At 43.4% G+C, this 27446-nt stretch overlaps 1 protein-coding gene across 1 annotated transcript; it reads right to left on the bottom strand.

Moving 5' to 3' along the window:
• Positions 1-118: 118 nt before the first annotated feature.
• Positions 119-23359, bottom strand: DKK3 (dickkopf WNT signaling pathway inhibitor 3). The gene is made up of 7 exons (XM_054283706.1): positions 23201-23359; positions 21539-21676; positions 20946-21029; positions 6257-6349; positions 4712-4856; positions 1835-1991; positions 119-686 (listed from the first exon to the last, which is right to left on the bottom strand). The coding sequence occupies exons 1-7, from the start codon at positions 23357-23359 to the stop codon at positions 443-445; spliced, it is 1020 nt and encodes a 339-aa protein (XP_054139681.1). The 3' UTR covers positions 119-442.
• Positions 23360-27446: the final 4087 nt, after the last annotated feature.

Below are 27446 nucleotides of genomic sequence, written 5' to 3'. Positions count from 1 at the left end.
TAAAAATTCCTTAAAATTTATGACTGCAACAGTGTCAGAGTAGATGGTTCTTTCCCCAGAGAAATAAAACAACTCTGAACATCCATACTCAAAGATCACTTGTATAGTTTCCAGTGACTTGAAATAATTGATGCTTGTGTGTATTTTTTAATGAGTACAAGTACAAAGAAGTTTATTTCTGACATACAAGAGGAAAGTACAAATCCAGAAGAGCACTCCTACGGTTCCCATTTGGCAGAAGATTTGAAGGCAGGCACTGAATGAATTCCACAGCAGCATGAACTCCACAGGGACATGCAGGTTTTGTGCACAGAGAAGGATGCTCCTTGAAGACCTTGTTTATTGCACTTCTATCCAGTAGTGTGTGTTCAGGGTTCAGACAAGCAAGATACTAAACAAAAAATAAATCTAGAAATAACTAACTAAACTGGTGCTTTGGGCTTTAGATTTCATCTCCCAAAACCAGCTCCTGAGCTGCCTCAGGCTCAGCCTTCCAACCTGCTTGGTCCTCCAGGCTTTCTAATTCTCTCTGCACCTCCTGGATGACACTGCTCTCCTCATAATCAGAGAGGAGATCTTGAGGGATCAAGCTGAGAAAGGGCATCTCATCCATGATCAGGGGATCTTCTTTTTCAGTGTGCTGTGTTTCATTGGCAGACAGCTGGCACACAGATGTGGTGCTGTGGCTGTTGGGAAAAGGCACATCTGGTCACACAGGACATTGTTTTGTGTTCTTCTGCTGTCTGTGAAATTCTCCATTCCCTCCCCATAGGAAAACATGTGAAATGCACAATGGATCTACCCCAGCTGACTTCACAAGCACCTGATTCTTACATGCTTGGCAGCTGGTGAGTTATAAATGTGACTTCCACATACAGAGATCCTAGCAGCATAAGATGTTTGATCCTGCTAAACAAGAGCAGTGGCCCTCAAAACAAACAGGTAACAAAAAAAAGTCACTTGACTCTTCAAATTCCCATAGAAACTTCTGGACAGTTCAGCTACATTCACACCCCAATTAATTTCTGTGTTTCTGTATCCTCATCCGAAACGTTGTTCTTGCTAGAGCTGACATTTGCTGACAGACCTTCCCTGAGGTTAATGGCACACTAACAACAATTCTGGTGCTGATGGGATGGGATGGAATGGAATCAGCTCTGCTTGCTTCCTTAGATGACATTTATGAAACAAAATGTTACCCAATTCCTTTTCAAGCATGAAAAAACACAGAGCTGGACAGAGAAGAGAGAAATATTAATCTGCATCTCTATCCCAGCTATGATGCCTTGTTGGAAGTTAATATGATGCTGGAAGTGTAGGAGAAAACTTGAAATGTTTATTTCATGGAAAACATAGGTTTTGTAAAAATGCTTTTAGCAAAACTGAAATGATCGCACTTTCTGCCAATGAAATTGCTGACGATACAAATAACTCCTTTAAAAGAAATATTAAAAGCATCACCCATGAAAAGTTTGTATTAAAATTCCTTTAACATATCTTACATTCTAAAACAAGCAAAAATCTGACAGAAACCCAGTCTCACACAGAGAGTTGGTGGACAGGGACTGCATGCAGAGAATGAAATTGGAATGATGCATTTCAACAGCTGCTAGCACTGACTGATTAAAAAGCAGTACCAGCCTCATTAATTCACACACTTAATTCACACCGGATTCATGTGCTGCCAAACTCAATTAGGCACATCTGTGAGGGACAAAGCAAGAACTGTCAAAACCTTTTCTAGTGAGGCAGAATGAGAGTTCTGTAGCTCCTGAGCACAGAAACAGCCCCCTGCCAAGCCGCCAGGCCCGTGTTTGCCCAGCTCCGCGCTCACCTGTGGGGCTGGCAGCTCAGGCCCCCGGCACAGGGGCACAGCTCCAGCGCCCCGTCCGGCTCCAGGTCCCAGGTGATGAGGTTCAGGAGTCTGTTGGAAGGATCATGGCAGGGCTCTCCCTCCTCAGGTAAGGGTGTGCACACAGGGAACAGGAGCTCTGCGGGCCGAGGGAAAGGCATTTGAGCTGTCTGCTAAACTGGGGTGACCCCGTGTTTAATTCCGCACGCAAGATATAAAAAGAGGCTCCGTCTCTTTTCCAGCTCCCTTTCGTGACAGGGAGCCACGAGCACGTTCTTTCCACTAGGTGGGAGTAAGGCATTTGAAGTTCATCCTTAATGAGCAAGATCAGCCCACTCAGAGCCTGCTCTCGAGGCAGCACAGCATCCCTTGGAAAACGAACGTTACAGGGAATCCTCTGCAATGAGTAACAGGTTTGAAATCTGAACAGACACATACCTCTCTATCTTAAACCCTGTTATTTGTTTCTATTTATTTGCAGAGGCTGCAAATACAGAGCAATTGTTCAGAAACTAATGAGCTTACAAGAACTGCGACTCAGATATTTAATTTATTTTATCAATATTTTATCGATTTATTTTATCACTTCTGCTGTGGGCAAAGCTGTCTGATGGCACCTGGGGCTCGGCACTCTCTGAATTTCAGCCTGTGTTAAGACATTATTTAAAAAGGCTGTGTCCTTTGGGTTTCCTCATGTCAGTAACTCCCAATCTTAGTCTGGAATTCAGCTCTTCCAGATGTTCCTAGAAAAGCTCCTTTCTTCCTCCTGTCTTCAGTCACCTCATATGGCAGGATGAAATATGAGAAGAATTCAAACTCCGAGTTTTTCAATCAGGTTTGGTCCAAAAACACATATATGTGTGTGCATGCAGAGACACATGTGCTTTAATGCACATAACCTATCAGGTCCCAGGCTCAAAACATTATATACTGAGCAGCAAATTTTACCACAGTTTTATATAAAAATACACAGCTTTATTAGGACAATCATTTGCAACTCTCCAGTGATGGAGAAAGGCCTTGAGGTTAGGCCTGACCTGAGAAACCCTAAAGCCCTGCTAAAGCAGAGAGCCATAGAGAATAAAAATGCATTGCTATTAATCAACAGCACTATTTTATGTTCTAACAAGAATATTCTATCAATATTCATCAATATTCTTACCTATTATATATATATCTATATTTATATATAGATATAAAATTTTCTTAATTTTAGTATTCTGTCAATATTCACCAATGTTCTTACCTACTATATATATATATATATAGATATAGATATAATTTTAGTATTCTATCAATATTCATCAATGTTCTTACCTACTATATATATATATGTATCTATATTTTTATATAGATATAAAATTTTCTTAATTTTAGTATTCTATCAATATTCATACATGTTCTTACCTACTATATATATATATCTATATATATATTGATATAAAATTTTCTTAATTTTAGTATTCTATCAATATTCATCAATGTTCTTACCTACTATATATATATATACTGAGATATATACATTGAGATATATATCTATATATCTCAGTGTATATATAAAATTTTCTTAATAACTATATATGTTTCTCCTTCCTAACCAAACTTACTTAGCACTGAAGGCCCACTGTGCAATGCTCAATTTTAACGTGGGGAAGCTGAGCAGATTCTCTTCACTTTTAAACGGTGCTGGAGCTTTCTCCTTTGTTTTCCTGGAATGCCCTGCAGCCTGATCCACCAGGCCCAACCATCAGTACAAGGCCTGCTCTGGCTCTCAGCAAGGAGAAAAGCTGGGGCAGATGTCCCTGGTGTAGGGAGCTGGCTGGAATCGTGTGCTGTCGCTACTAAACGAAGGTGAGCTGTGATAAATGCAGTGGGTACGAAACAGCAGAGGAACCTGGACCCCACCAAAGAGGACTGGGGATTGATTTCAGGCCCAAGACCTTCTCCTCTGTGCTCCCTCCTGTAAATCAACCTTCACATTCCCACGTGGACTGACAGCATCATTCCTGTGTGTCCCTTGGCTGCCTGGTCCCCACTGCATGGTGTGAAGGCTCACATGAAACTCGGGCTGTGAAATGTGTCTGCAGCCTGATTCTGATGGGCTGCTTGCTGAGAGGAAGGAGAAGCCACTTGCAGCCAGCTCATTAATTCCTTCTGCACATTTGTAATCCTATCATTTTTGGTAATTGTATGTAAACTTGACATAGAACTCCCCCTTAGAAATGTACATTTTTGTGCTTCTGCTGCTGGTCTCATCTCTAGTGTGCAACAGGCTTTGCTTTCGCCAGCATGCATCCCACCAGGCTGCTTCTCACTCCTGATTCTGTCAAGGTTTCCAATGGAGTCAACCCAGTGCATTCCACAGGCCAAGGGACAACAACCTCCTGATTCTGCAGAGATTTAACCACTTCCCCTGTGCAGCCCCACAGGGAAAAGCAGGGCAAGAATATTCTTGGGATTCACATTCTCTGAACCTCAGAGAAAGGAAAAACAATTCTTATCTCACTGGCTGCTCCTGTGTTTGTGCCACAGCAGAATGCAATGTGGAGATTGTTCACCCACAGTGAGGGTGTTCTGTTCCCTTGGCCTGTCAGGGCCAGGTGTGTGTGTGTGTGTGTGGGGACTGTGGGTGACAGCCACGGGATTCTGGGCACTGTGAGCACAGTGAGGGCTGGGCAGATTCAGCTTAGATGTAATGTCATATATTGTAACATAGTATAGAATAATATAGTATAATAAAGTAATTAATTAACCTTCTGATATGAATGGAGTCAGATGCAAATTCGATACCCCTGGGCTCAGAAGAGCCAAACACCAACAGTCCTGCACTCTGAGCTGGGCAGGACAAAGCCTGGGTACCTTTGTGGAAAGCACAGCAGGTGCCAGGGCTGCAGTCGTGCTGGCTCTCACAGATGGTGCCGTTCTCCCCTCGGGAAATGGATCTCCTGCACTGGCCCCACACGCAGAGCTGCTCCCCACAGCACTCCACATCCCGAGAGCAGGGCTGCAAGGCAAGGGCAGGGCTCAGAGCTGGCACTGCAGCACCCAGGGCAGGGCATCACACACAGAGCTGGCACTGCAGCACCCAGAGCAGGGCATCACACACAGAACTGGGCACAGAGCTGGCACTGCAGCACCCAGAGCAGGGCATCACACACGGCTGTGCTCAGAACTGGGCCCTGGGCCGGAGCACCACAATGTCCACTTTAAATAAATGTCACACTCCCGCTGTTGAGGTAGAACTGCTTCATTTCTCAGCTGAAGCACACCTGGAACTGCTGCCAGGCAGGAAACTGCACAGCAGAGCAGCAGCCCTGCATCCAGCCTGGCCTTGGGCACTGCCAGGGATGCAGGGGCAGCCCCAGCTGCTCTGGGCACCTGTGCCAGGGCCTGCCCACCCTGCCAGGGAATAATTCCTAATTCCCAATATCCCATCTAACCCCGCCCTCTTTCAATTTACAGCCATTCTCCCTTATCCTGTCACTACATGCACTTGCAGGATGTCCCTCTCCAGCTCTCCTGCAGCCCCTTTAGGCACTGAAATGCTGCTCTAAGCTCTCCCTGGGCTCCTCTCTTCTGCAATCAAACAAAAAATTAATAAATTAAATGTCACCAGTGGAGAACATTACTGATTTTTTTCCATTGTCAAATGCAGTCCGGAATAAACAAAATTTTCAGAAGAATTGTTCTCAAAGAGCAAAGCAAAAAACATGTCTTACCAAAATCTGGTTTTCAGTTGTAATAAGAACCAGACCTCATTGGTAACCAACAAAAAACTCTCCGAAAAAAATCTCTTTGTGAATTTCTAGCTAAAGGTTGCTTTGTATGACAATTGACCAAATGTTTCAACCACACACACCTCAGGAATCAACCCAGTAAGAGCCGTGTGTGTCACTTTGTTTCCTTTTTTAGGTAGATTGATTAAGAATCTTAAACATTCCTAGCAGGTCAGCATTTCAGCAGCATTTCCCTGTCTGGGCAGCCACACAAAAGCTGCGTTTCTTTTCCAGTGGATCCCACAGGATGCTGAGCACAGGGCAAGGAGCAGCACTGCACTGGCACCGCTAAAGAGGAAAATGCTCTGTAGCTGTCCAGCTCCTAGGGCAGGGAGCTGATCCCACCTCCCTCAGCCTGGGCTCACTTCACATCACAAGATCCAGTTTTTATTTCTTTAGCCACAAGTGTTCTGCTGAGAACTGAAAAGAAATGTGGGGAGGGGGGTGGGTGTTGGGCCATCGCAATCTTTGATTTTCAATTACTCCCTGTTAACGTGAAAATTTATTTTACCCGCACGCAGAAAGTTTTGCAGCTTCTTTTCTGTCAATTTTGACTGGCTGACATTAGCAACAGTAACTTACTGAGTTTCTAAAGGTCACATGAAACCCCATCTCACTCAGCACTTACTGTGTGCTGGGGCTTGCAGAGCTGACATTTGTATTCCAAGGTGGAGAACTGGCAATACTTCCCTGGTTCACAGTCTTCATCAATGATACACTCCTGGAGGAAAGGATAAAAGAGTGATTTACCAAAATTCATTCTCCTTGAAACACCACAGGTTCTTCACTGATTATATTTCTTATTTGGGAACCAAGACAAAAAGCTTGCTGGGGTTCTTTGTTCAATCACAGCTCTGTAACAGAGCAGTGCCCTCTCCCTGGCTCATCTAAATCCTCTGGCCTCAAATTTCACCTCCTGAGCTTGTGGCAGTGAGGAGAACACAGTGAGAGTGATATATTATTGCACCCTCATGTCTGGTTCACAGGGAGGGAGGGGGTGTTTTCCCATCTAATGGTTACCTCCTTAAAACTGTGTGATTAACCCTCTTCTCTAAATATTTTTTTTCCTCTGGGCTGGAAACAAGTTAGTCAACAGAAGAATAACTCCTAGCACTGTTCTGAGTCACCTGTTTGTGGCCTGCCCAACACTGGATTCTACCATTGTCAGTGGAAAGGAAAAAGGAAAAAAAGGAAAAGGAAAAAGGGTTTACACAAAAATGCCTGGATTCTCTGAATTAAGCACTTGACTGCTCTTTGGCACACACTAATCTCACTTGCTGGAGCAAATCATCTGTGCAAGCTCTACTGAAAGTTCCCAGTAAGCTTCTCCTTTCCTTCAGATCTCCTCCAGCTTTGGGGGTTCCTGCCCTGGGTGAGGCAAGGCCGCTCTGCAGGAACCAGCCTTGTCTAAGTTACCCATCCTGGCCACCTCTGATGTTTTCCAGCAGTTTACTGCGTTCATTTTGTGCAAATTCCCAGAAACACTGGGTTGGGAGAGACCTTCAAGATCATTGAGTCCAGCCCAGCCCCAACAGCTCAGCTGAACCCTGGCACCCAGTGCCACATCCAGGCTTTGTTAAACACCCCCAGGGATGGGGACTGCACCACCTCCCTGGGCAGAACATTCCAGAACTTTATCACCCTTTCTGTAAAAGCCCTTTTTCCTGATATCCAACCTGTATTTCTCTTGGTGCACCTTGAGACTGTTTGATTACTCAGAACACAGAACAGAAGCTGAACACAGTCTGGGGCCTGATTCTTTTCAAGTCCACAACTCAGCATTTAAGTATATGTGTTTATAATTCAGAAGTCATTTTAGCTGTTTTAAGGAATTAGTATCACCAGGCCTAGGCTGCTATAAATTATTGAAATGTTTTTCTGCTTCATTATCCCAGTACTGTGTGGGTTTTTTTTTTTTCTTTTCTGTTGCTACATAACCAGGTGGATCAAAATCCAAATACCCAAATGCTATGCAGCATGTTGGAGGTTTTGTGCTCCAGGTGAGCAGCCAGCCTCCTCTCTTCAGCAGCTAGGCCAACTTTGTGTTTGTAGCTTTTATGAATGCTCTGTATAAACCATACCAGAACAGACTATTTCAGTGCTGTTCCATCCCCTTTCAGGCACACAGCCAGGTCTTGCTGCAGTCAGGTTTTCCAGCTGTCCTTCTCCACAAAGGAGAAACCTTGCCATGATTGCTCTAAGCTCATGGAATAACTCTAGCTCTAAAACCACCTAACACCAAAGCTGCAATTCTCCACTTGCTGCTTCCTCCCGAATTAATGAGTCCCACACCAAAAAAAACTTTTTCCTCTTACTGAATTGTGTCCCACCAGTTCAGACATTCAGTTTTATGAGAGTTTCCAGTCAGGGGAAAAAAAAAAAAAATCCCTTTGTGGTTTTCTTTCCTGGCATGGCAAAGGCTTCCCTTCACATGAGCTCTGTGAAATTGCGTGCCACACTCCACAGACACCCACAGTTCGTGCAGAGCTCACTTGTGCTTACATGCATTTTTAAAATTATTTATTTTTCCTTATTTAATCAGGCAACAGAGCTTTTCTGATTCGACTACCCTTAGACAGAATAATTGCTGGACAAGGAGCAAATCTGAACACCTTCATCAGCTGCAGCACATTCTGAACAATCCATTTTTTCCTGGAACTGCAAAACCAAATTATCTCTCAGAATATTTTGTCATTGCAGGAGCAACAGGGTAAAGTGAGGAGAAGGAGAGGAGGCCTCTGATGTGCAGCAGAGCACACAAGCTGGGCAGATAACTTGCAGACAGGGTCAGGCACACCGATAATGCTGCACACCTCTCTGAAATCCCTTCTGGTGCGGTAACAGTTAATGCTGGGGCAAAGGAAGAGGCTGTTTGGGATTAATACAGAGTGAAAGCAGCACTGCCTGTTTATCAATGGGTGTACTGGGACCCACCAACAACAGAGGCCAGGATGGAGAACCCATGCCATGTACCTGCAAGGACACACTCAGCATCCTGTGGACTCTTGCTATAATACTGTGCTCTGCAGTGAATATCCTGCAGCACCTGGAAGCCATTTGGGCATTAGGATCTCTTCCAAAACCAACAGGGGGAAAAAAAAAACCAACAAAAAAATTGAAAATAATTGAAAAGGTTCCTATGTCTGCTGAAAGAAATGTCAGGTTTCTTGTCTTGGGTAGATTATGTCAAAGATTATTGCTTTCCTAAAGAATTATTAGTGTCCATTTTATTTGAAAATACAGCGGTGAGTGATGTTGGTGCTAGCTGAACGGGGCAGGTGTGGCTGAGCAGACCTGAGCTGGGGGACAAGCTTGGACAGGAGCATTTCCCCCAGGCCTCTGCACACAGGGAAAGGCACAGAAGAGGAGAATTTGCTCTCTGTGTGATGTGCCAGCCTGCACCCACAGCACGGGCTGGGCTGGAGGGGGCTGCAGGCAGCTCTGCAGAATGGGCTCTGTGAAAAACGCCAATCATCGCTTGTTTTTAAAAGTTTAAAAGTAATAAAATGGTTATATAAATAGTCATATAATTAGAGTAATAATAATTTGGACAATTTGGATTAGGACAATATGAGACAATAAAAACAAAGACTTATGGACAGTCCAGGTACCTTTTTCTGGGCAAAATAAGCCCGAAAAAGGACCCACCTTAACAGAGGATTAACCCTTAAAAGCAACAGCCTGTTGCATATTCATACACCTCATACATGATGCATAAATTCCATTCAAACACAGGATTCTGTCTGGGCAGTGTCAGCTTCTTCCTCTGAATCCTCACAGCATCTTCAGCGCAGAGTGAGGCAGGATGAAGTTCATTTCTTCTGATAATGGAGCAATAAATTCTCTATCTCTGAAAGATTCAGGTGTCCTGTGGCTGCTACCTCGCTGTGAGTCCTTTCTTTAGAAAAAGTATCTTACATAGCACAGTTTCTATTTTAACACGATGTTATAACCTAAAACTATATTTAACACTCTACTTAAGAGAATTAATACAGCATCACTTTGTAACATAACCCATATAATATTCATTTTAATATTTGCCAAAAGCCAATCATAAAATAGGCATTTTTCACAGGCTGATGCAGTGCACCCAGCCCAGCCCAGCCCAGGGTGGGCCACGTCACCTCTGCCCATACCAGGGAGCAGAAACAGGGACAAGCCAAGAATTCCTCATTTCAAGTCATGAAAGCAGAACAACAAGCCAGAGTTAACCAGCTTTCATACAGAAACTCACTGTCTTTGGCAGTGCTTCTCTGGTTTCTGTGCCTCACTGTGGCAATACTTTTAATGCTGTTTTGCTGGTGATACAGTACGTACTGAAATAACACTCATTTTGCTTTCATCTTTTTCCCCTTAATCCTTAATTAAAACCCTAATTGTAGACTAAAAAATATTCTGATGATGACTAACCTTCAAGATGGACTAACTGATTTTAAATACACAACTGGCATTTGATTTATCCATTCCCTCTCCCCACTCACACTCACTCTGCCTCCACATTCTCACAAAGTTCTTCAAAGGTAACTTTAAACAAAACACTACTCATATCTTCAGCCAATATTTGTCTGGGACTGTCTTGAGTGAGACTTTCTCTCCTGGGCTCTTTACTCTTTTGTTTAGAAGCCAAAAAAGCAGAGGAAGGCACAGCCATGACAATAGAAAACATTTCTGTGGTTCTCTGGCATGGGAACGGTGAGATTCACGCAAGAGAACCCCTTTTCCCCTCCCTGTGTAATCTACATGGCTCAGTTTGCTGGCCTGTTGTGATCCAGGTACTGTTTGTGCCTATAAACTCCTGCAGGAGCTGAGGGGAGAGGCAGGATGGTTTTCTGCACAGCTGGTAAGCCAAAACAGCCCTTCCAAGTGCTCATTCCTAAAGCTCTGTGCACTTCAGCTGCTCGAGCCATGAAGTGTGGGGGCAAAAATCAATGATTTTGGAGAGGTGAGGAAGTTCTGCCAGCAGAAACACAATTCCACTAGAGCAACTGGTGTGACAATCAGAAAACGAGTTTTAGTAATAACCTTGGAAATGCGTGGGAGCACCTCTCACTGTATTTCGGGACAACTGTCCTCCAAAAGCTTCTCTGAACAAAAGCCCCTTTACATGTTAATTAAAAACTCCTCACACAGAGCAATTCCCTTCTCAAACACCTGTAACTCAGGTGAAACTCAGTGTCAGCCTCCACAAACCACAGCCACAGGTCCTTCCCAAACAGTGCCAGAGCTGCACCAGTGAGACAGCAACAGCTCCAGCTGTGGCTGCAGTGCCATGGTCACACTGGGACTGGCATCCCTCAGCAGTCAGTCCTCCTAAGAGTTAACATTTCTGTGTTTACCAATCCCCTCCTAGGTTTTGTTTCAATTTCTGCAAGTTGTTTCACGCAGGGCTGCTCTCCATTACTGCAGCAGATGGCAAAAACTGCTGAGTAGTAGGGAAAAAAAAGAAGCATAAAAACCTGTTTTATATCCTACATGTATTTAAAAAAAAAAAATAAAGGCAGAATTACATAGAATGGAATATTGCTCTATGGAAACTACTACCTAAATTTGAAATGCAGTAGCATTCCAGTTCCTAATCTCTCCGTTGTCTAGACAGGGCATGCGATGCATTTGTCTTTAATGAGATATAGATTAATTTGCCTTGAAATACCTCAAAACCTCTGTAATACTTTCCAGCAGCACAAGTCTCTCACTGCTGTCCTGCCAAGCACACAGCACTGGTAAAATCAGGAACTTCTGTTAAAAAGAGACGTCCTAAAAAGAGCAGACACGGGCTGAGAGCTGTGCTGGGGGTCAGCGCTGTGGGGAACGCCAGCTCCTTGGGTGGCTGCTCCACAGGAATGTGCCTGCTGAGCTCAGAACCCATAAACAACACTAAACAAGTCCCCAGGCTCTGCCTTGAACTTCTCCATAGAGCTAATCCCATCCGATTCCCTCTCCCCCATTTCCCAGAAGCATTTCATTTGGGAAAACTTCATTTCTGGCTCTCCACGTGGCACAATATAAATGGAGGCAAAATATGTCTACATGACATAAGTGAAAGTGGCCTGAGCTTGGCTTTAGGTACCCAAAGCAACACAGGTGTGTTAGCCTTAACGTGGTGTCAGAAAGGGAATTATTGAGGCAGGCTGTGATCCCCAATAAACTGCTCACCACCAGGGCAAGAAGTGCATCCCTTCCTGCACCACCTGCTTATTCCCCCACACAAACAGTGATCCTGGCACTGCTCAGGTCCTTGTGCAGTTAATGCTCAATGGCAAAAGAGGAAATAAATAAAATATAATCTTATCCACGGCTTCAGGGAATTTACTCCAATGAAAGAAGAAACTACACCCAAAAAAACCTAAATAGACAAAACAAAAAAAAAAAAAAATCCTGGCAAATGCCTCAGAATAGTGAGAAAAATGGTGCCTAGGTGCTCTCTCAGACCATGCTCTGTTCACTCTTGGTCAAAACCTCTCTGTATGCCTTGTAATAATTTAATAGCAGGTCACTCTGCAGAAGCAGCCACTTTGTTTTCTTCCCTCACCCTTCTTTTTCCTCAGTAAAAAGAACCTGATCTTGGCAGGACTAGAGCTTCTGCAAATGCTCTTGTGTAGGAAACACAGTGCCAAGCACTCGTTTCAATCTGGTTTGCAGTGGTATCAAAGAGGGCACATGAGAACTATTTCAATTTAATAAATTATATATCTGTCAGGTAATTAACTTAGTCTGGAAACTAAGAGCTAGCTAACTAGGAAAGGAGAAAAGGACTGTGTCTGTGTGAGTGTGTATATACATATTTATGTATATGTGAGGTCAAAATACTGATGCACATTTATAAATAAAGCTTTCCTAACAAGTCTGCAATTAATATTCCTAACTGAGAAATGCATCCACCTGTGGATCTGTAGATGGGAGAACAGCAGCTCTTTGATCTTTGATAACCAGAAGTGTCTAAGCACTCGTGCTCTGACAAACCCTGGGTTTCACTCCAAACGTCCTGAGCTCCAGCAGCAGCTGTGGAGCCACTGTAGGGCTGTGCCACAAACCTGTGAAGTGCCACTATTTGTGAGCAGCAGAGATCACACAGACACAGCTTGGAGGCAGGGATGCTCCCCAGGAGCTGGGTCTGACTGCAGGCTGCTCTTGTCTCTGCAGTTGGCAGCTAAAAAGAAGTTCCTGTGATTCACTGCTCAACTATGGCAGTTCTGCAAATCTGTAAAAGCAAAACAAGGCAGAGTAGCTGTACACAGCGAGGATGTGAAACAGCTGGAGGAAAATAAAAGCCTTTGGAAACAGGATTTCTGCACTTAATAGCTGCTGGCTAATCTTCACCATCAAATTAAGAGTAGCACACCGAGAGTAAGATGTTGACCTGTGCCCCGTCCCTCACTAAACTGATTTCAAATCCTGAATCTTATGGGCTTTGTTCCTTTATAATGTGCTTTTTTTGGTAGTCTATGGTTTCAACAGACTTCAACAGATTCTGTTAGAGGTGCCAGCCAAAGACAATAATACTGAACAGCAGTACATTGGTGAGGATCCACATTCAGTGGATTTTGCCCATGGCAGAGCTGACAGTGTAGGAGACTGCTTTTACTGTAGAAGAAATGGAATAGTTTATTTTCCATGAGCTGCAGATGGAAGTACAAGAGGTTTGAATTACAGCAACAGCATTGAAATAAATTATCTCCAGCATGCAAGGATTTTGGGAACATGAGGTCCATGTTTGCCTAAGGCTGAAATAGGTATTTGGGTCATAGGTGTGGACTCTTTGAAGCTTTGTCAAGACCTCCTCTTTGGGGCATTTGCTGGGATTACAAAAGAGCCTCTTTTATTTTATTATTCCCTTAATTTAATTTTCCATCTGAAATCATGTGCCTAGAGGATATTGACAACATGAGATGATGACTGTTCATGAATATTCAAAGAAATGAAAAAGGGTCTTCAGCACACTCTTTTTGTCCTTCCAAAAGGAACATGAGAATACAAACGTACTGCAGATTTCCAGCATGTATGAAGTCCAAGACAAACACCAGGGGACCAAAATCTTCCCTTGCTGACAGATGTCAGGTATCTGGGGCCCAGGAAACCCACTAAGGCTCCCCTTTGCCTGACACCACCATGTCCTAAGACACTGCTCCTCCCCCTGGGCTTTCCAAGGGAAGAATTTTGAGGGATTCCTCATATGACAGAAATTCAGGAGCAGGCTCTGAGTCATTTCCACACAGAATAACAAGTAAACAGACCCAGAGCTCCCACCCCACCCTGTGTACCTTTAGCACAACCATGCTGCATTACAGTATGTGTGACTGGAAGGGAGAAGGGGATTTGTTCTGAAGGTGAGGATCAGGACAGGGCAGGGGGGCTGCAGAGGTGAGGAACCACAGTGATGCCATCACCAGAGTGGTGTCCCTCAGTGCCATCAGTGACTCAGCCTCTCGCAGGCCAGCCACACACTCACTCCACAAAAGAAGCCAAAATGCTCCTTGTGAGTCACGTGGGGGGAAGGACAAAGTTGAGACTCACTCAGCTGACACAGAAATGCATTTCTCCAGGCATTGCACTGCATTTCAAACCACCGTTCTATAGTAGGAGTCCTGGTAAAATCTATGTATTGTATGAGTGGCCTTGCCCCGATGCCAGTTGTTCTTGATGGGCTGCAGCTGTGATGCCCTTAATTGGGCAGCAGCTGTGGCTAATGAAGATAACTGGGATAAAAGGGGGTGGGCTTGGATAGTTAGGGAGAGCCTTAGAGGAGCCCTGATGAAGAAGCAGGAACAGCACTGCTGTGAAGAGCTGCTTGTGAGAAAACCACCCAGAAGGTATGGGACTCTAGAAATAGGATAACAACACCATTCTACAGAGCTCTCCTTCATCTCCTTCCTCTCCTTTCTCTCCACTAAACAGACACAACTTCAATTCCCCATTTTCCTTCAATTTCCATGGTTTAGCTTAATAAACCATAGTGCAAAACATCCTCAAGCTGGACTGGTAACATCCCACACCTCTTCCTGACTCTCCACAAATGGAAATGCTGGGCAATCACTGATCCCCTTCATTCTGTCTCCTCCTACTCACTGGTGTAAAACCAGTATCATTCCACAGATTTTGTAGAATTTAGCCCTCCTCAAGTCCAGGCAAAGATTACATTAGGCTCATCATATATGGAACAATGTGTTATTGTTCCAACCTCCCAGCCACAGCAAATTCTGCCACCTTACCAATGACAAGACAGATGTAAGCAGCTTTAACCCATTTATTTGCATCCTCTGCATCTATCTCAACCAGTCCAAATTATAACAGAGGCAAATAAAAGATTAAAAAAAAAAAAAACCACCTCTGCAATACATCCAGTGCTGTAGCCTGTATTTCTTAAAGCCTTAGCTGCTGTTGTTACCCTTCCAGCTAAGGCTTGCTACTTAATTAGATAACATGGTTTCAGCTAAAATCTCAAATAAGCAGCTGCTGGAGCCAATGGATTAAGTTACATAATCAAAACCAGTGAAAAAAAATTTCTCATTTGCCTTAAAGCTTTTCCTCTCATGGGTAATTTGCTACATGTGTATGGCAAGAGGAAAGAAACACTGCTGATGAACCTTCAATGGAGAAAATCCATACTATCATCTCTTAACAGATGTCACTAGATCACAAAATTGCCACCAGCACACACAAAAGATTCACTCTTCTGCATGGATGTTACCAGAAAGAGAAGATAACCCCAAACATTTCTCTTAGAATAAACAGGTTGATCTAGGAGAGGCAGAAAACAAAATCATTCATGGTGATTTGCTTTTATATCGCCCTATGACTTGGGCATGACCCATGAAATCCAGTTGCACAGCCCTGGATCCCCAAACTCAGTATTTAGCTACTCAAAGAGTAACAGCCCAGGGAGAGAAAAAGGCTGAGGTGACTCTTCAAACAACTTGATAAAAATATTCTTTTTCTTTGGGGTTTAGCTGGAATAGAAATACCACATTACAGCACATGAGGGTCTGGCAAATTTCTTACCAATTCTAAATACAGGCATAGACTGGAATTGCTAATGAAGACTTTTGGACTATCTATTAGTACTACATAGTTGTGTTTCCCTAACTCAACAGAAAACAAACAAACTAAACTAGACTAACAGGAAATATGAGAGAAATCCTAGTCACTCTTTTACTATTTTTTTCATTACTAACCAAGTAAATTTACTAAAGTTATCTAAACTGCTTCAGACTCCCACTGATACAAACAAGAGCAGGATTTGATACCTTTAATTAGAAGTAACTCTTTTGCTGTTCCATCAGTTTGCTTGTCTGGAAATCTAAGCCACCGTTTAAGAGGGGAGGAAAAAAAAAAACCCAAAAAGCTACTGATCTGTGTTCTGTGACATGGCTGGGTGTGTTTCCAGCCAGAACCCCTGCCTGGCTTCACCCTCAGCAAAAGGCACCTTGTTTCTCCTGCCCCTGGTAATTACAGGGATTCCCCACCCTCCTCCTCAGAGAAGTTTCTTTGTGCAGGGTCAGGCCTGACACTTGTATTTCAAACTCCTCCTGGCAGCCCTTTGCAGTCACTGAGGCCAGCATTCAGACTGGCTTCTGGCCACAGCCCAGTGAACATCAGATGGCTGTCAAAACCACTGGGTTTAGATGCTCTGCCATCCTCTCATCTCTCTCATCTCATCCTAAATTAAATCCCTTAACAGCTTTTGCATCACTAAGGAGCACTTGCTGCTTATGGAGTTACCTGTGAAGTCTCAGAGATATGCCCACAGTCCATCACCCCCTTCATACAAGAATAAGTCCCTCTCTACAACAAGATTCACAGCCTGAAAACACTCCAGATGAATAAGAGCCAACTCAGAATGTCAATTGAACAATTCTTCTCATCTTTAGCTAAATCCACTTTCCCTTTGCACATCATTTTCTACTCTAACAAACACAGGCTGCTTGTCCCCATGAACTATTCCCACTTGCCCCAAAGCTTCATGCTCTACACTGCTGAGACCAAAACTGAAAAGGGAACCAAAAGAGGGGGTTCAGTAAAACATTAAGAATTGGCTGAGGGTGTCTAACCATGCCTGTGTGAGGAGCCATGGCTCTCCAAGACAAGCACAGTTTGCCTTATCTGCTCTTCCTCCAAGGATCCCCTAAAGGGTGGCTGCTGTGCAGAACAGACCTGCACTGCCCCATGATTAATGGGACAGAGCAGGCTCAGAGTACCAGGGAATGAAATTATTAAATATACAAAACCTACCAGATTTAGATATTACGTGGTTTTTGGCTAGGCAGAGACCTGGATTTCAACCCAGGAATGCACTTAGTGTCTATTGATAGTTTAAGGTTGTTGAGTGCAAGTCACCAGGGACTAAAAGTTCTGTGAAAAAAGCAACATAAAAATTGGACCCAAATATAAGACTGCCCAAAGCAAGTGTCCTCCCTGAGATATCAGGGAACAGAAGTCAACACTAAAATGCTGCATTTTCAAACTTCTGCCATTGACTCCTCTCCTGCAGTGCTGCCAGTGGAAAAACTGCAATTTCCACTCCATTGATTCTTCCTTCTCAGTTTCCAAAGCTTCCTTTCTACAGAGCACTGGTAGGAACTCCTGTCCCTGCAGCAGTATGAGCCTCAGAGAGAGCAGCTCCAGTACATGGTTGGGAAAATCATTGACAAGGATGATTTTGGTTCCTCCAAAAAGGAACCAAGTGGTTACTTTGGCAGTGAAATGAGAAATGCATTCTGTTCTTCCAGCTCCCTGCTTCACGCTCCCTAGACACCAGCATCATTAACAATCTCTTTCAAAAAAGAGAATTGAAAGCTAACAGACATACTTCTACTAAAATTTGAAAAAAAACCCCAAAAACTGCAAAGAAACCCACAAAAACAACCTAGCTAAAAAGAGGCATTGCTTTTTTTTATTATTTATCATAGTACTAGAGAGAAGAAAAAAGCTCAGGTACACTAGCTTTGAATTACAAGAGAGAGCTTATAATGGAAGAGAGAGTGAATTACTGCTGTGAATGGAAGTGAGAAGAAATGCAACTAATATTTCTGTAGCAAACCTTACCAGTACCAGTTTTGCTTCCTTTTATTTTTCATCCTTGCTGTTCCTTGGTTAGGCTAAGATATCACACCTGATATAGGCCTAGCCAACGAGCTAGAAAAGATTTTTGATTTTCATAGGATGATGAGGAATGCTGTTACTTTTTGCTGTGCTCTGTGCTTGAACTTCTGACTGAAAATACTTTATTAATTTGCAAGCTACCCAATGCTCCCTGAAGAAACAAATTACAGAGTATTTGAGCCTTAAATCCAGCAACAAATGGATGGGAAGCCCTCCACAGACTTTATGCCCATCCAGCTACCTCTTGCCTGTGTTTGGCCTCTATAGGAACACAGAGTGCTGGATTGAAGCCTGACATCCACAGGGGTGCCTGCCAGCCCTCAGTGACATCTGAGACAGTGAATGTGAGTCTGGGAATGCCCTTGGAGCTCCCAGAAATGCAGTGCCTCTGAGGAATGGCAGCGAGCCCAACCCCGCTGGTGGAGACTCCAAAGAGCCCCAGGCACAAAAGCCCTGCCAGAGGAGCCACCACTACCAGAGAGCAGCCCGAGGGGAATGCTGCTGGGATGCAGAGCCAGGAAGAGACAGGCTGGAAGGAAAAGCCTGTGTGGGGAGGATTCTCCCTCGTGCTTCTGTCATATCTGCCTTTTGTGTGCATATACGTGCTTATGTACATTTATTTACCTGCTCTGTGTGTGTATTGGTACCTGCTGCAGGAGGACAAGCACTGGGATTTAAAATGCAGGCACAACCTGTTTTCCATGGAGCTGCTTCTCCAGGGCTGGATTTCTCATTGCAGCCAGTAAGTGGATTTATTATTGCAATGCAGACACTTCTCTGCCTTCGTGTGAGGCTCTTGTGTCATCTCTCAAAGCCCAAAACCGTCACGTGAAAAGCTTTCAGTGATTTCAGAGGCTTATGACTCAGCACAGAAAATAAATGTAAACTGGGGAAGGGTAGGGTTCCAGTTATCACAAATTACTGCAGGAAAGAATGACACTGAGCTTAAATTTCAGAGCATGTGGTTTGTGACAGTGCTTGGAAAATTCTTCTTTCTACCAACCAAACCTGTAAAGAGCAGGAGCTGTGGAAACCCCTGACTTGTATAAATAAGGGCTACAAGCTGAGCCTGTGGGACCAGTGGAATGACTCTTCCACCACCTGTGGCCTGGAGAGTGACCAGGACGTGTCACAGTGTCCCACAGAACTTCAGGTATGAAAATCTGCCCACATAAAAGTGACCTAAGGGTCCAGTGCAAAGTTTTCTGCAGCTCATTTCCCAAGACTTTCACGTTAAGTTTGCAGACCTAAGCAACAGTGCCTCTTCATTTGGACAAAATCTTTCTTCTGCTTCACAGATCTCTCCACAGCACCACTCCTTTCCTTGCTGCAACCCAAATCTTCCCATTCTTAATTGCATTGCTCCTACAATATTTCTTTGTCCTTGCAATAGCAAAAGTGATTCATATTCCCCCTTCATGTCTAAATTTGCAGGCATTTTCAGATTTGTTCCTTTTAGGCACCTCTTAGTCACATTAATTTCACCCTCTCCTTAACCAAGGACCAAGCACATCTGGAGGCTGCTTCTCCTCCAAGTTGGCAACCTCTAAATAAGGTGTTTGTACCCTGGGCATGCTGGAAGTTCAGAATGAGTGTGAGGGGGGAAATGAGCATTACCAGCTCTGCACCCAGGCTGCCACCACGAAATCTGACAAAAATCATCTGTGCATTCAGCCCTCACATCCTTCAGCTGGAGCTCTGAGAGCACTGGGAGAGCTCTGCGTGCAGCACTGGCTTGGTCAGTGAGGCAAACCTCCCAGATGGAAAATGCAGCTGTACCTTGATATATGAAGCTTATAAGGAACTGTGCATGAAGCCTGGAGAAAGTTCATTTAGAAGTAATTTTTGCAGCTGTGAGAATGATTAGCCACCACAGGCAAGCCAAATACATGATGAAAATCACTAGTGTTGTGTTGCAGTGCTAAGAAGGATAAAAAGTTTGCCTTTGTACACTGGGTTTGAAGATGATGATCACATTTGCTTGGAAAAAAAAAATTGTATTGTCTTCATTACTTATTGAAAAGCACCGTGTAGGATGTTAACACTTTGTATGGAATCAGCTGCAGTTTAGAATAGTTAAAATGTATTTTATACCTTGAGTTTTCACTTAAGCTACAAGCTTTGCAAAATATTAAAAAGAAAAAAACTAAAGTTAATAGTAAAAATAAAAAAAGTAAAGTTGCCTGTGTGCGCTATATTTTGCTACTTGCCATTTTCAAGCTTAAATAGCAGTATAAAAACATGAGCCTGCAAGAGGGAAAACTTTAGAAAAGAGGCACTAATTTCAGGTTCTGTATCCCTTAAAAATCGGACCTACTGACATAATTTTTCCATAATTACATTTGTAAAATGATTTCCATAATTATATTTATAAAATAGTTACAGAGCTGCTTCTGTGAAAGAACTGGAGGTAAGTTCTAAAAAAAGCCAGGGTATGTTGAAGTAAATCAAATCACAAACTATTAGTCAGATGAAGCCAGCTCTCAGAGGAAACCTGGCAAGCCCAGTCTTAGTAAGAGCACAAAAAATATTCCACTTTGGTAAGACTATAACCAAAGAAAACCCAATTTTTTTAAGCAGTGGTATGTGCTGAATTTCTCATGGGACTACTGATGTTTAACAAATGTACCTGTGCTTGCAAGACTCATGTAAACAATATTATTGATATTTTGGTCTTTAAACTCCTTTGAGAGTCCTTAAACAACCCTATTTTTAGGGGAGGGGGATTTATTGCCCCGTCTCTCTGCCTTCTCCTCAAAGTGGCATTTCAGAACCAGTTGTCCATCACTTGTTAGGCATAAAAAGCAAATAGAGCCATCTGTTGTTCCAAAGATTCCTCATAAATGAATGATTTGGGGTTATTTATTTTCAACTGTTTAAATCTATGAAGCATTATTTAATGGAAGATCACTGCTACACTAAGGATTTATCCACACTCACTGGAAAGGGCTGTGTAACTACCTTTGCTATTTAACATTTACATTTGACAGACAAATAGTCAAACATGTCTATTAACCACAACACTGGAACTCTGTTTCCAAGTCATAATATTCTTAAGTTAAGCTAATTAAAAAATACAGACGTTTTTGACTGCTTACCCCAATAGTTTTATGTTTGAAAACATTCCAAAATTTTGTTAGGTGAACTCTGTCACAGTCTTCTGAACAAGGAACCCAAAGTTTTTGTTTGATTTTCAAAAAGAAAGAAGCGTGCTCACTTACATGATTCCTTTTGTTTTCTCCATCTCTTATGGATGTGATAACTGTCTCAGAAAAAACTGTTGATCCAGTTTTGTTATCTGTAACCTGATACCAGAAAAGAACAAAATATCAAACTACAGTTTTTATTAGTCCTTTGTTACTCTCAGCCCTACATCCTGCAATCATTAACCCACTCCCACCCCCTCTTTTTTTCCCATTTTGCTGTCACTCTTAATAAAACATAATCAGAGGGGAAAAGTAGATGACAGAGCTACCTCCCTGTCTATTTAAAATGACACTGTAAAGGAGCCAACTGAGCAGGAGATGGTTGGGTTTTCATTCCCCATGTAATAGCTGTAGCTGTGCCCTATTTTTAGCAGGCCCTTTTTCAAAATAAATTGTTATTTCACACTAACCTTTCGTGACAGGTGTCTTTAACGCTGTGACTAGTCAAGCACAGAAGATACAATCAAACCCCAAACTAATTATCATCAGGAAAATTTACACTCCAAATTATTTTGTGAATAACCATGTAAAACTGGGCTGGGGCAGGGGAGGTTTGAAGAAAACCTGTTTAAGAATGGACAGCTCACCATATACAAGTTTTCTCATACCTTATCAATTTCTTGATGGGTCTGAACAGTTCTGTTGCCCACTCTGGTTTCCGTGTTGGACTCGTTATGGTAGTTGGGAGGTAAGTCCTCAAAGCTGACTTCTGACAGCTTTTTTGCGCCTTCCTCTTCGGCTTCCATCTGCCAAATTAAGAAAAACATAACGAAACAACTGAAGATTAGCAAAAATGTCACAAAAGAGGCCGAGCCATGCTTCCCAGTGACTGACACTACCTGCTCCAGACACTGCCTGCAGCTGCTCTTTTCATGGGCCACAAAACCAGGGCTAAACCCTTCAGCTCTGGGCAGGTGAAGCAAAGCCAGTCCCTGAGAGGGAAAAAGGTGTGCAGGCCACTGGCAATTTGGTATCTGCACAGGCTGGTGTCAGTGGAGAGCCCAGCTTTCTGCTCTTTGCGGAAAACTCCAGGCAGACTTTCCATTCTGACAAAGAAGAGAAAATCTCCTCACAAGAGGAGAGAGAAACAAAAGCCCCTTCAAGTCAACCCTGCAGATGAGGGTGCACACATCCAGAATTTCATTCTCTGTTTCAGTTCCTGCTCTTTCTGTGGGATGAAGAAGGGCGTGAATCTTGCAAACACACAAGAATAAATCTGTCCTTTTATTTGCAGAGCTAGGAGGCCAAAGTTCAACCAGGATGAACAACAGGATTTTCCCCAAGACAAAATCCCTCCTTTTGGTGTGTCTGTTTATTTTAAATAACAGCTGCAAATCTTTCTAAGTGCAAACCATTTATCTCCTAAGACTCTGCTCAAACAATTCACACTTTGCGCTGCACCCAGGCAGCAACCCAGAACCGACTACAGAAAAACAGACAGAAATTCTGATTACACCCTTAACATCTTCACAGCATTGTGAAGAATGGTTTGTCTCAATGTATTTGCAGTCTAAATGAAGTGGATTATAGTGGTACATTTCAGAAACCATCCAGAGGACAGCAAGAGACCCGAAATTGATTTAATTATAGTAAACCAAGTCTGTTTCTGCAGCAGGTTGTCAGTTACAGGTTTTTGCAGACTAAGTATTTTTGAACGAGAGGAGAAGAGAACTTGAAAGGAAGATTCTTAAGAGGTAGGGGAATGAAAAGCCCACAAGAAAGGGGAGTGCAGGGACAACGTGTTTTGACAACCATATGAGACACTGGTTTGGGGTCTGGTCTCAATTTCTGGCTCTGAAACAGATCCTGGGCAATTCCGGGCCAGCAATTTCAGATCAAGACATGCAATTTCACCACAGGCAAGCTGCTCCTCCACACATTCCCAGGACACTTACAGCCCCGAATGCCGGCTAGGGATGCCCTGGTGCTCCTTAGCTGCCGCGGCACAGAGACCATCCCGTGGCATTTCCCTCCGCTCCTCCCTTCGCCCCGCTCTGTCCCTTTGTCATCAGCCGGACCATGGCCCGCACCTCTGCCCGCCGGCCCGGCCCGGCCCATCCCACCCCACCCCATCCCATCCCATCCCATCTCATCCCATTGCACCCCATCCCATCCCATTATCCCATCCCGGGATGGCACCGGGCGAGCCCCGAGGGCCGGCGCGCACCGGGCCGGGGAACCCGCACCGCCCGCAGCCGCTCCCTCAGGGCCGCCCGGGGATGCTGCCCGGCCGGGGAGCGGCGGCAGCAGGGAGCCCCGGCCGCCCTCACCTCCTGCACGGCGTTGCGCAGCTTGTGCTGCGTGTCCTCCATCAGCGCCTCCACCTCCCGCAGCATCTCGCCCAGGCTGGCCGCCCGCCGCCGCCCGCCGCCCGCCGCGGGCCCGCACAGCGCGGCCAGCAGCGCGGCCAGCAGCGCCCAGCGCCGCATCGCACCGGCCCTCGGCTCCCCCGCTGGCCCTGCCGGCCCTGCTGGCCCTCCGCTGGCTCTCCGCTGTCCCCGCTGTCCCTCCGCTGTCCCTCGGCTCCCCCGCGGTCCTCCCGCTGTCCCCGCGGTCGCTCCGCGCTCAGCGCCGGCGGGCGGGCCCGGCCCGGGCGGGCGGAGCCGCAGCGCCCGCCCTGCGAGCGGGGAGGATGCTGAGAGGCGGCGGAGATGCCGAGGGGAAGGAGCAGCGCGAGTTTCCCGCTCAGAGCCGAGACCTTCTCAAATCGGACAGATCAAATCGGACAGATTTGATAGGAAGAGGACGGTGGGAGCTGCGTGGCACCTCCGCCGTGTGCTCTGCTTTCCGAGATGCTCTCGGCTCTGAGGGGTGACCTGCATCCGGCTGGCAGTAGTAGAACAGTAGTAGGATCGTAGTAGAATCCACCCCAGTCGCCAACTTTGAAAGCTAGATACTTCTTTGTAATATCTTTGTGAATTTGGGCCTCCAACCAAATTCCCATAAGTTCCACAAGGACTTGCGCTCTAAACAGAATAACTGAGGATCAGAAGGAGTTTGTAGCATTGATCACCTCTTCTGGTCATTTGTTCTACTGTTTTTATTTTGTATGATTAAAGCAACAGAGACAAACTCTACAATTAAAAAAAAAAACAAACAAAAACAACAAGCCAAACGCATCTGCATTTAATATAAAGGAACCCTTGTAATCAGGCTCTCTATACCGACTTTTTACAACGGGAAAAAATGTCATGTTTATTGAAAATACTGCTTCTGTATAAAAGCAAACAATGAATAGTAGGTTCTTATATTGGACTGGAACAAAGTCTTGTCCAAAAGGATGTTAGGTAAGTAATGGATGCCAGAGAATGTTTTGGACTATAACAAATTTTTATAGTTAAGGTGCAGCCCAGAGAGATAAACTTTTTCTGAGGCAAACTAACACAGCTAAAAGGCATCTCATATATAGCACAAAAAACATACATCACACAAGAACACATGATCTTTTTGCCAAGGTATAATTTATTAATTTAGAAAGAACATAATGAGCCAGAATAATCTTAGAATATATACACACATAGTTAGAAAAAGCACATTTCAGAGCTATTACATGAAAGGAATTTGTAAGCCTTAAGTCAGTGTCAATACAAGCCCCTTGAGATGGATTGGAGGCAAAACCAGCCCCTGTCACAGGAAATTTACTCTTGTCAAAGGCATCATCTGATCCAGTGATTCTGGAGAATAGAAATCACCTTCTGCTTGGATGAGCTTGCAGACAAAAGGCCACGTTCCTGAGAGCAGCAGGGTAGGGAGTCGTACATCTTTGAGGTTTTTTTTTTCCCACACATTGTTTATTCATTTAGACACAGTATATTATATTCTGCTGTCCATGTTTCAAACGTCTGGGGTTTTGCGTGTCCATTTACCAATTTACTTAATAGTGTTCTTCCCTTTCCAAAAATTGTAGTGTGGACAATCTATCAATTGGTCAGCAGCAGAAAAAAGGAATAGCAAGATGTTGTAAGAATGCTTTTCCACTCATATGAGGTTTTGCAGTATTGAAACTTGCGAATGTTGGGACAAGAACTTTAAGTTACTGCATTATTGTAAAATTTCCTAGTAGTTGGATTATTGTATGTCAGGGAGTCATTAAACACAGACCTACCAGCACACAGCATGTTTCCTCAAGCACAGCCCTCATGTGGCAGCTGTTCTTTACTCAGGAAAAACAGAATTACACTAATACAAATATTGTTCACTTTTAATGGCTCATTATTTAGCGAGGTAGCAGCTATCCATCTGAAACAGGAACAGACTTTGACCTCATTTTTATTGCTTTGTGGGCTGTATTTTCTTTTTAAGGTACTCCAGGTTTTAACTGGTGAGGGCCTAACTAATGCCCAGTGCTTTTTCCTTAGAGTGCCCTGCATTGTGTCAGCTCCTCATGACCAGATGGAGCCGTGAGTCACCTCCCTGACCTTATCAGAGCTGTGACAACAGGAGACCAGACGAAACCTCTAACCTGGATCTGCTTTCCATCCAGCGCACAGAAATACAGCACATTGAATTTGCCCTGACTTACACAAACCGCACAGCCTGGGCTCTCCTCTGCTGCCACAAGAGCAGATCATGTATGCAGGCAAGCAGCTGCACTCTGGTACCTGGCCTAGACACTTGAAATGCCTCTCCAAGACTTTGCCTCCATTTAAAAATAACGCTGTGTGGCATAAAGGCTCTGAAAGTTTTAAGAAAGTATTTATTTGTTTTTACTTGTAATGCATAAGTCCATGGCAATGGATGGGAATATTTTTGCTTCTCAAATGTATTGTCCATGTGCATTCAGATATGCAGATGTGGCACTCAGGGACATGATTTAGTGCTGGGGGTGGCAGTGGAAAATTAACAGTTATTAAGGTCTCTTGTGATATTTTCTGGGGTCCCCCTTCGTGGGGAGGAAAGATGAATCTGACTCCATGTTCTCAGAAGGCCAATTTATTATTTTATGGTATATTATATTATATTATATTATATTATATTATATTACATTACATTACATTACATTACATTACATTATATTATATTATATTATATTATACTATGTTGTATTACATTACATTACATTATATTATATTATACTATGTTGTCTTACATTACATTACATTATATTATATTGCATTGCATTGCATTGCATTGCATTGCATTGCATTATGCTGTATTAAAACTTTATTAAAGAATAGAGAAAGGATACTTACAAAAGGTTTAACAAGACACTAATGAAAAACTTGTGACTTCCCAGAGCCTCAACACAGCTGGACTGTGACTGGTCATTAGGTGAAAACAATTCACATGAAACCAATGAAACAATAACTGCTTAGTAAACAATGCCCAAACCCCATTCGGAAGCAGCAAAACACAGGAGAAGCGAATCAGATAATTATTGTTTTCATTTTTCTCTGAGGCTTCTCAGCTTCCCAGGAGAAGAAATCCAGGTGAAGGGATTTTCCAGAAAATATGACAGTGACAGTCTCTAAGTGACCTTAAGGATCTTTTCCCTTACCAATGGTTCTCTGATTCTATACAGTCAGTTCATGCCTTAAAACTCCTGCATGCCATTTTGTTTCCAACTTCCCAGGAAGCACAATATTGTCTGATGAATGAAAAAGTTAATTCTCTTTACACAAGCGTGCACACGTTTTTCCTGGAGAGGGGGGAGAGTGTCAACTGACAATCCACAAACACCCTCGTGAGGACTGTGGTAGTATTTCATGCTTTTAAGAGTTTGTGGTTAAGAAAACTGGGAGTGGAATACAGAAACTGTACCTCCCGATGTTTAGCAATACCATAAACATTTATGAAGTTAAGAGGAAAACAAAATTATATATTAAATCATCAAAAACATAAGTTTTAATTCATTAAGACCTAAAAAAATAGGTCTTTCTAATTAATACACTGTGAGTTTTATTATTCAAATTTTCTTATTTATTACATAGTCAAAACTTAGTTTAATATCATTGTCATTTCAAAATAAAGAAAAATGCAAACAAAGTGATAAAACCTTGTAGAAAAGCATTCATATACTCTGTTTTCCCATTTGCTGTTTTAAATGTTTTGAACTTATTTCACCTGTGTGTATCTAACATCACATTGTTAATTTCACAGAAGCCAGAACAGAATCCAAGCCAAAATTAGGCATTGTACTTTCACAGGTTTTAGCAGATTTGCCATTATTTATACCCATGTAAGAGGAACAGCTCCAACAATTCCAGTTTAAAATTGCCTGCCATTAAGAATTACAGTATTTTGTACATCTTTCCATTATGGAATTGAAGCTGGCTTAAATTAATATTCCTTCAAGAATGGGTATTGCTGCCTTTTTGTACTTTTACTGTTTCATGCCACACAGTTTTTAATGGTTGTTATGGTGAATAAGTTTGTGTCGTACACGAAAGAGAACAGAAATCCCACAATAAAGGTTAGCCATTCACAGCTGGCTGCTTCCCTGAGGCTACAAAAACACATGAATCCTTCATTTGCAAAGATCTGACTTTTAAAATCCATAAATCAAAGATGGTCTAA

This window comes from Melozone crissalis, unplaced genomic scaffold (assembly GCF_028551555.1).
Source record: "Melozone crissalis strain CALT ecotype California unplaced genomic scaffold, PUWL_Pcris_2 ptg000038l_1, whole genome shotgun sequence".
Lineage (NCBI taxonomy): Eukaryota > Metazoa > Chordata > Aves > Passeriformes > Passerellidae > Melozone > Melozone crissalis.
The sequence above is the reverse complement of the archived record's forward strand: the minus strand, read 5'-3'. Positions and strand labels throughout refer to the sequence as shown.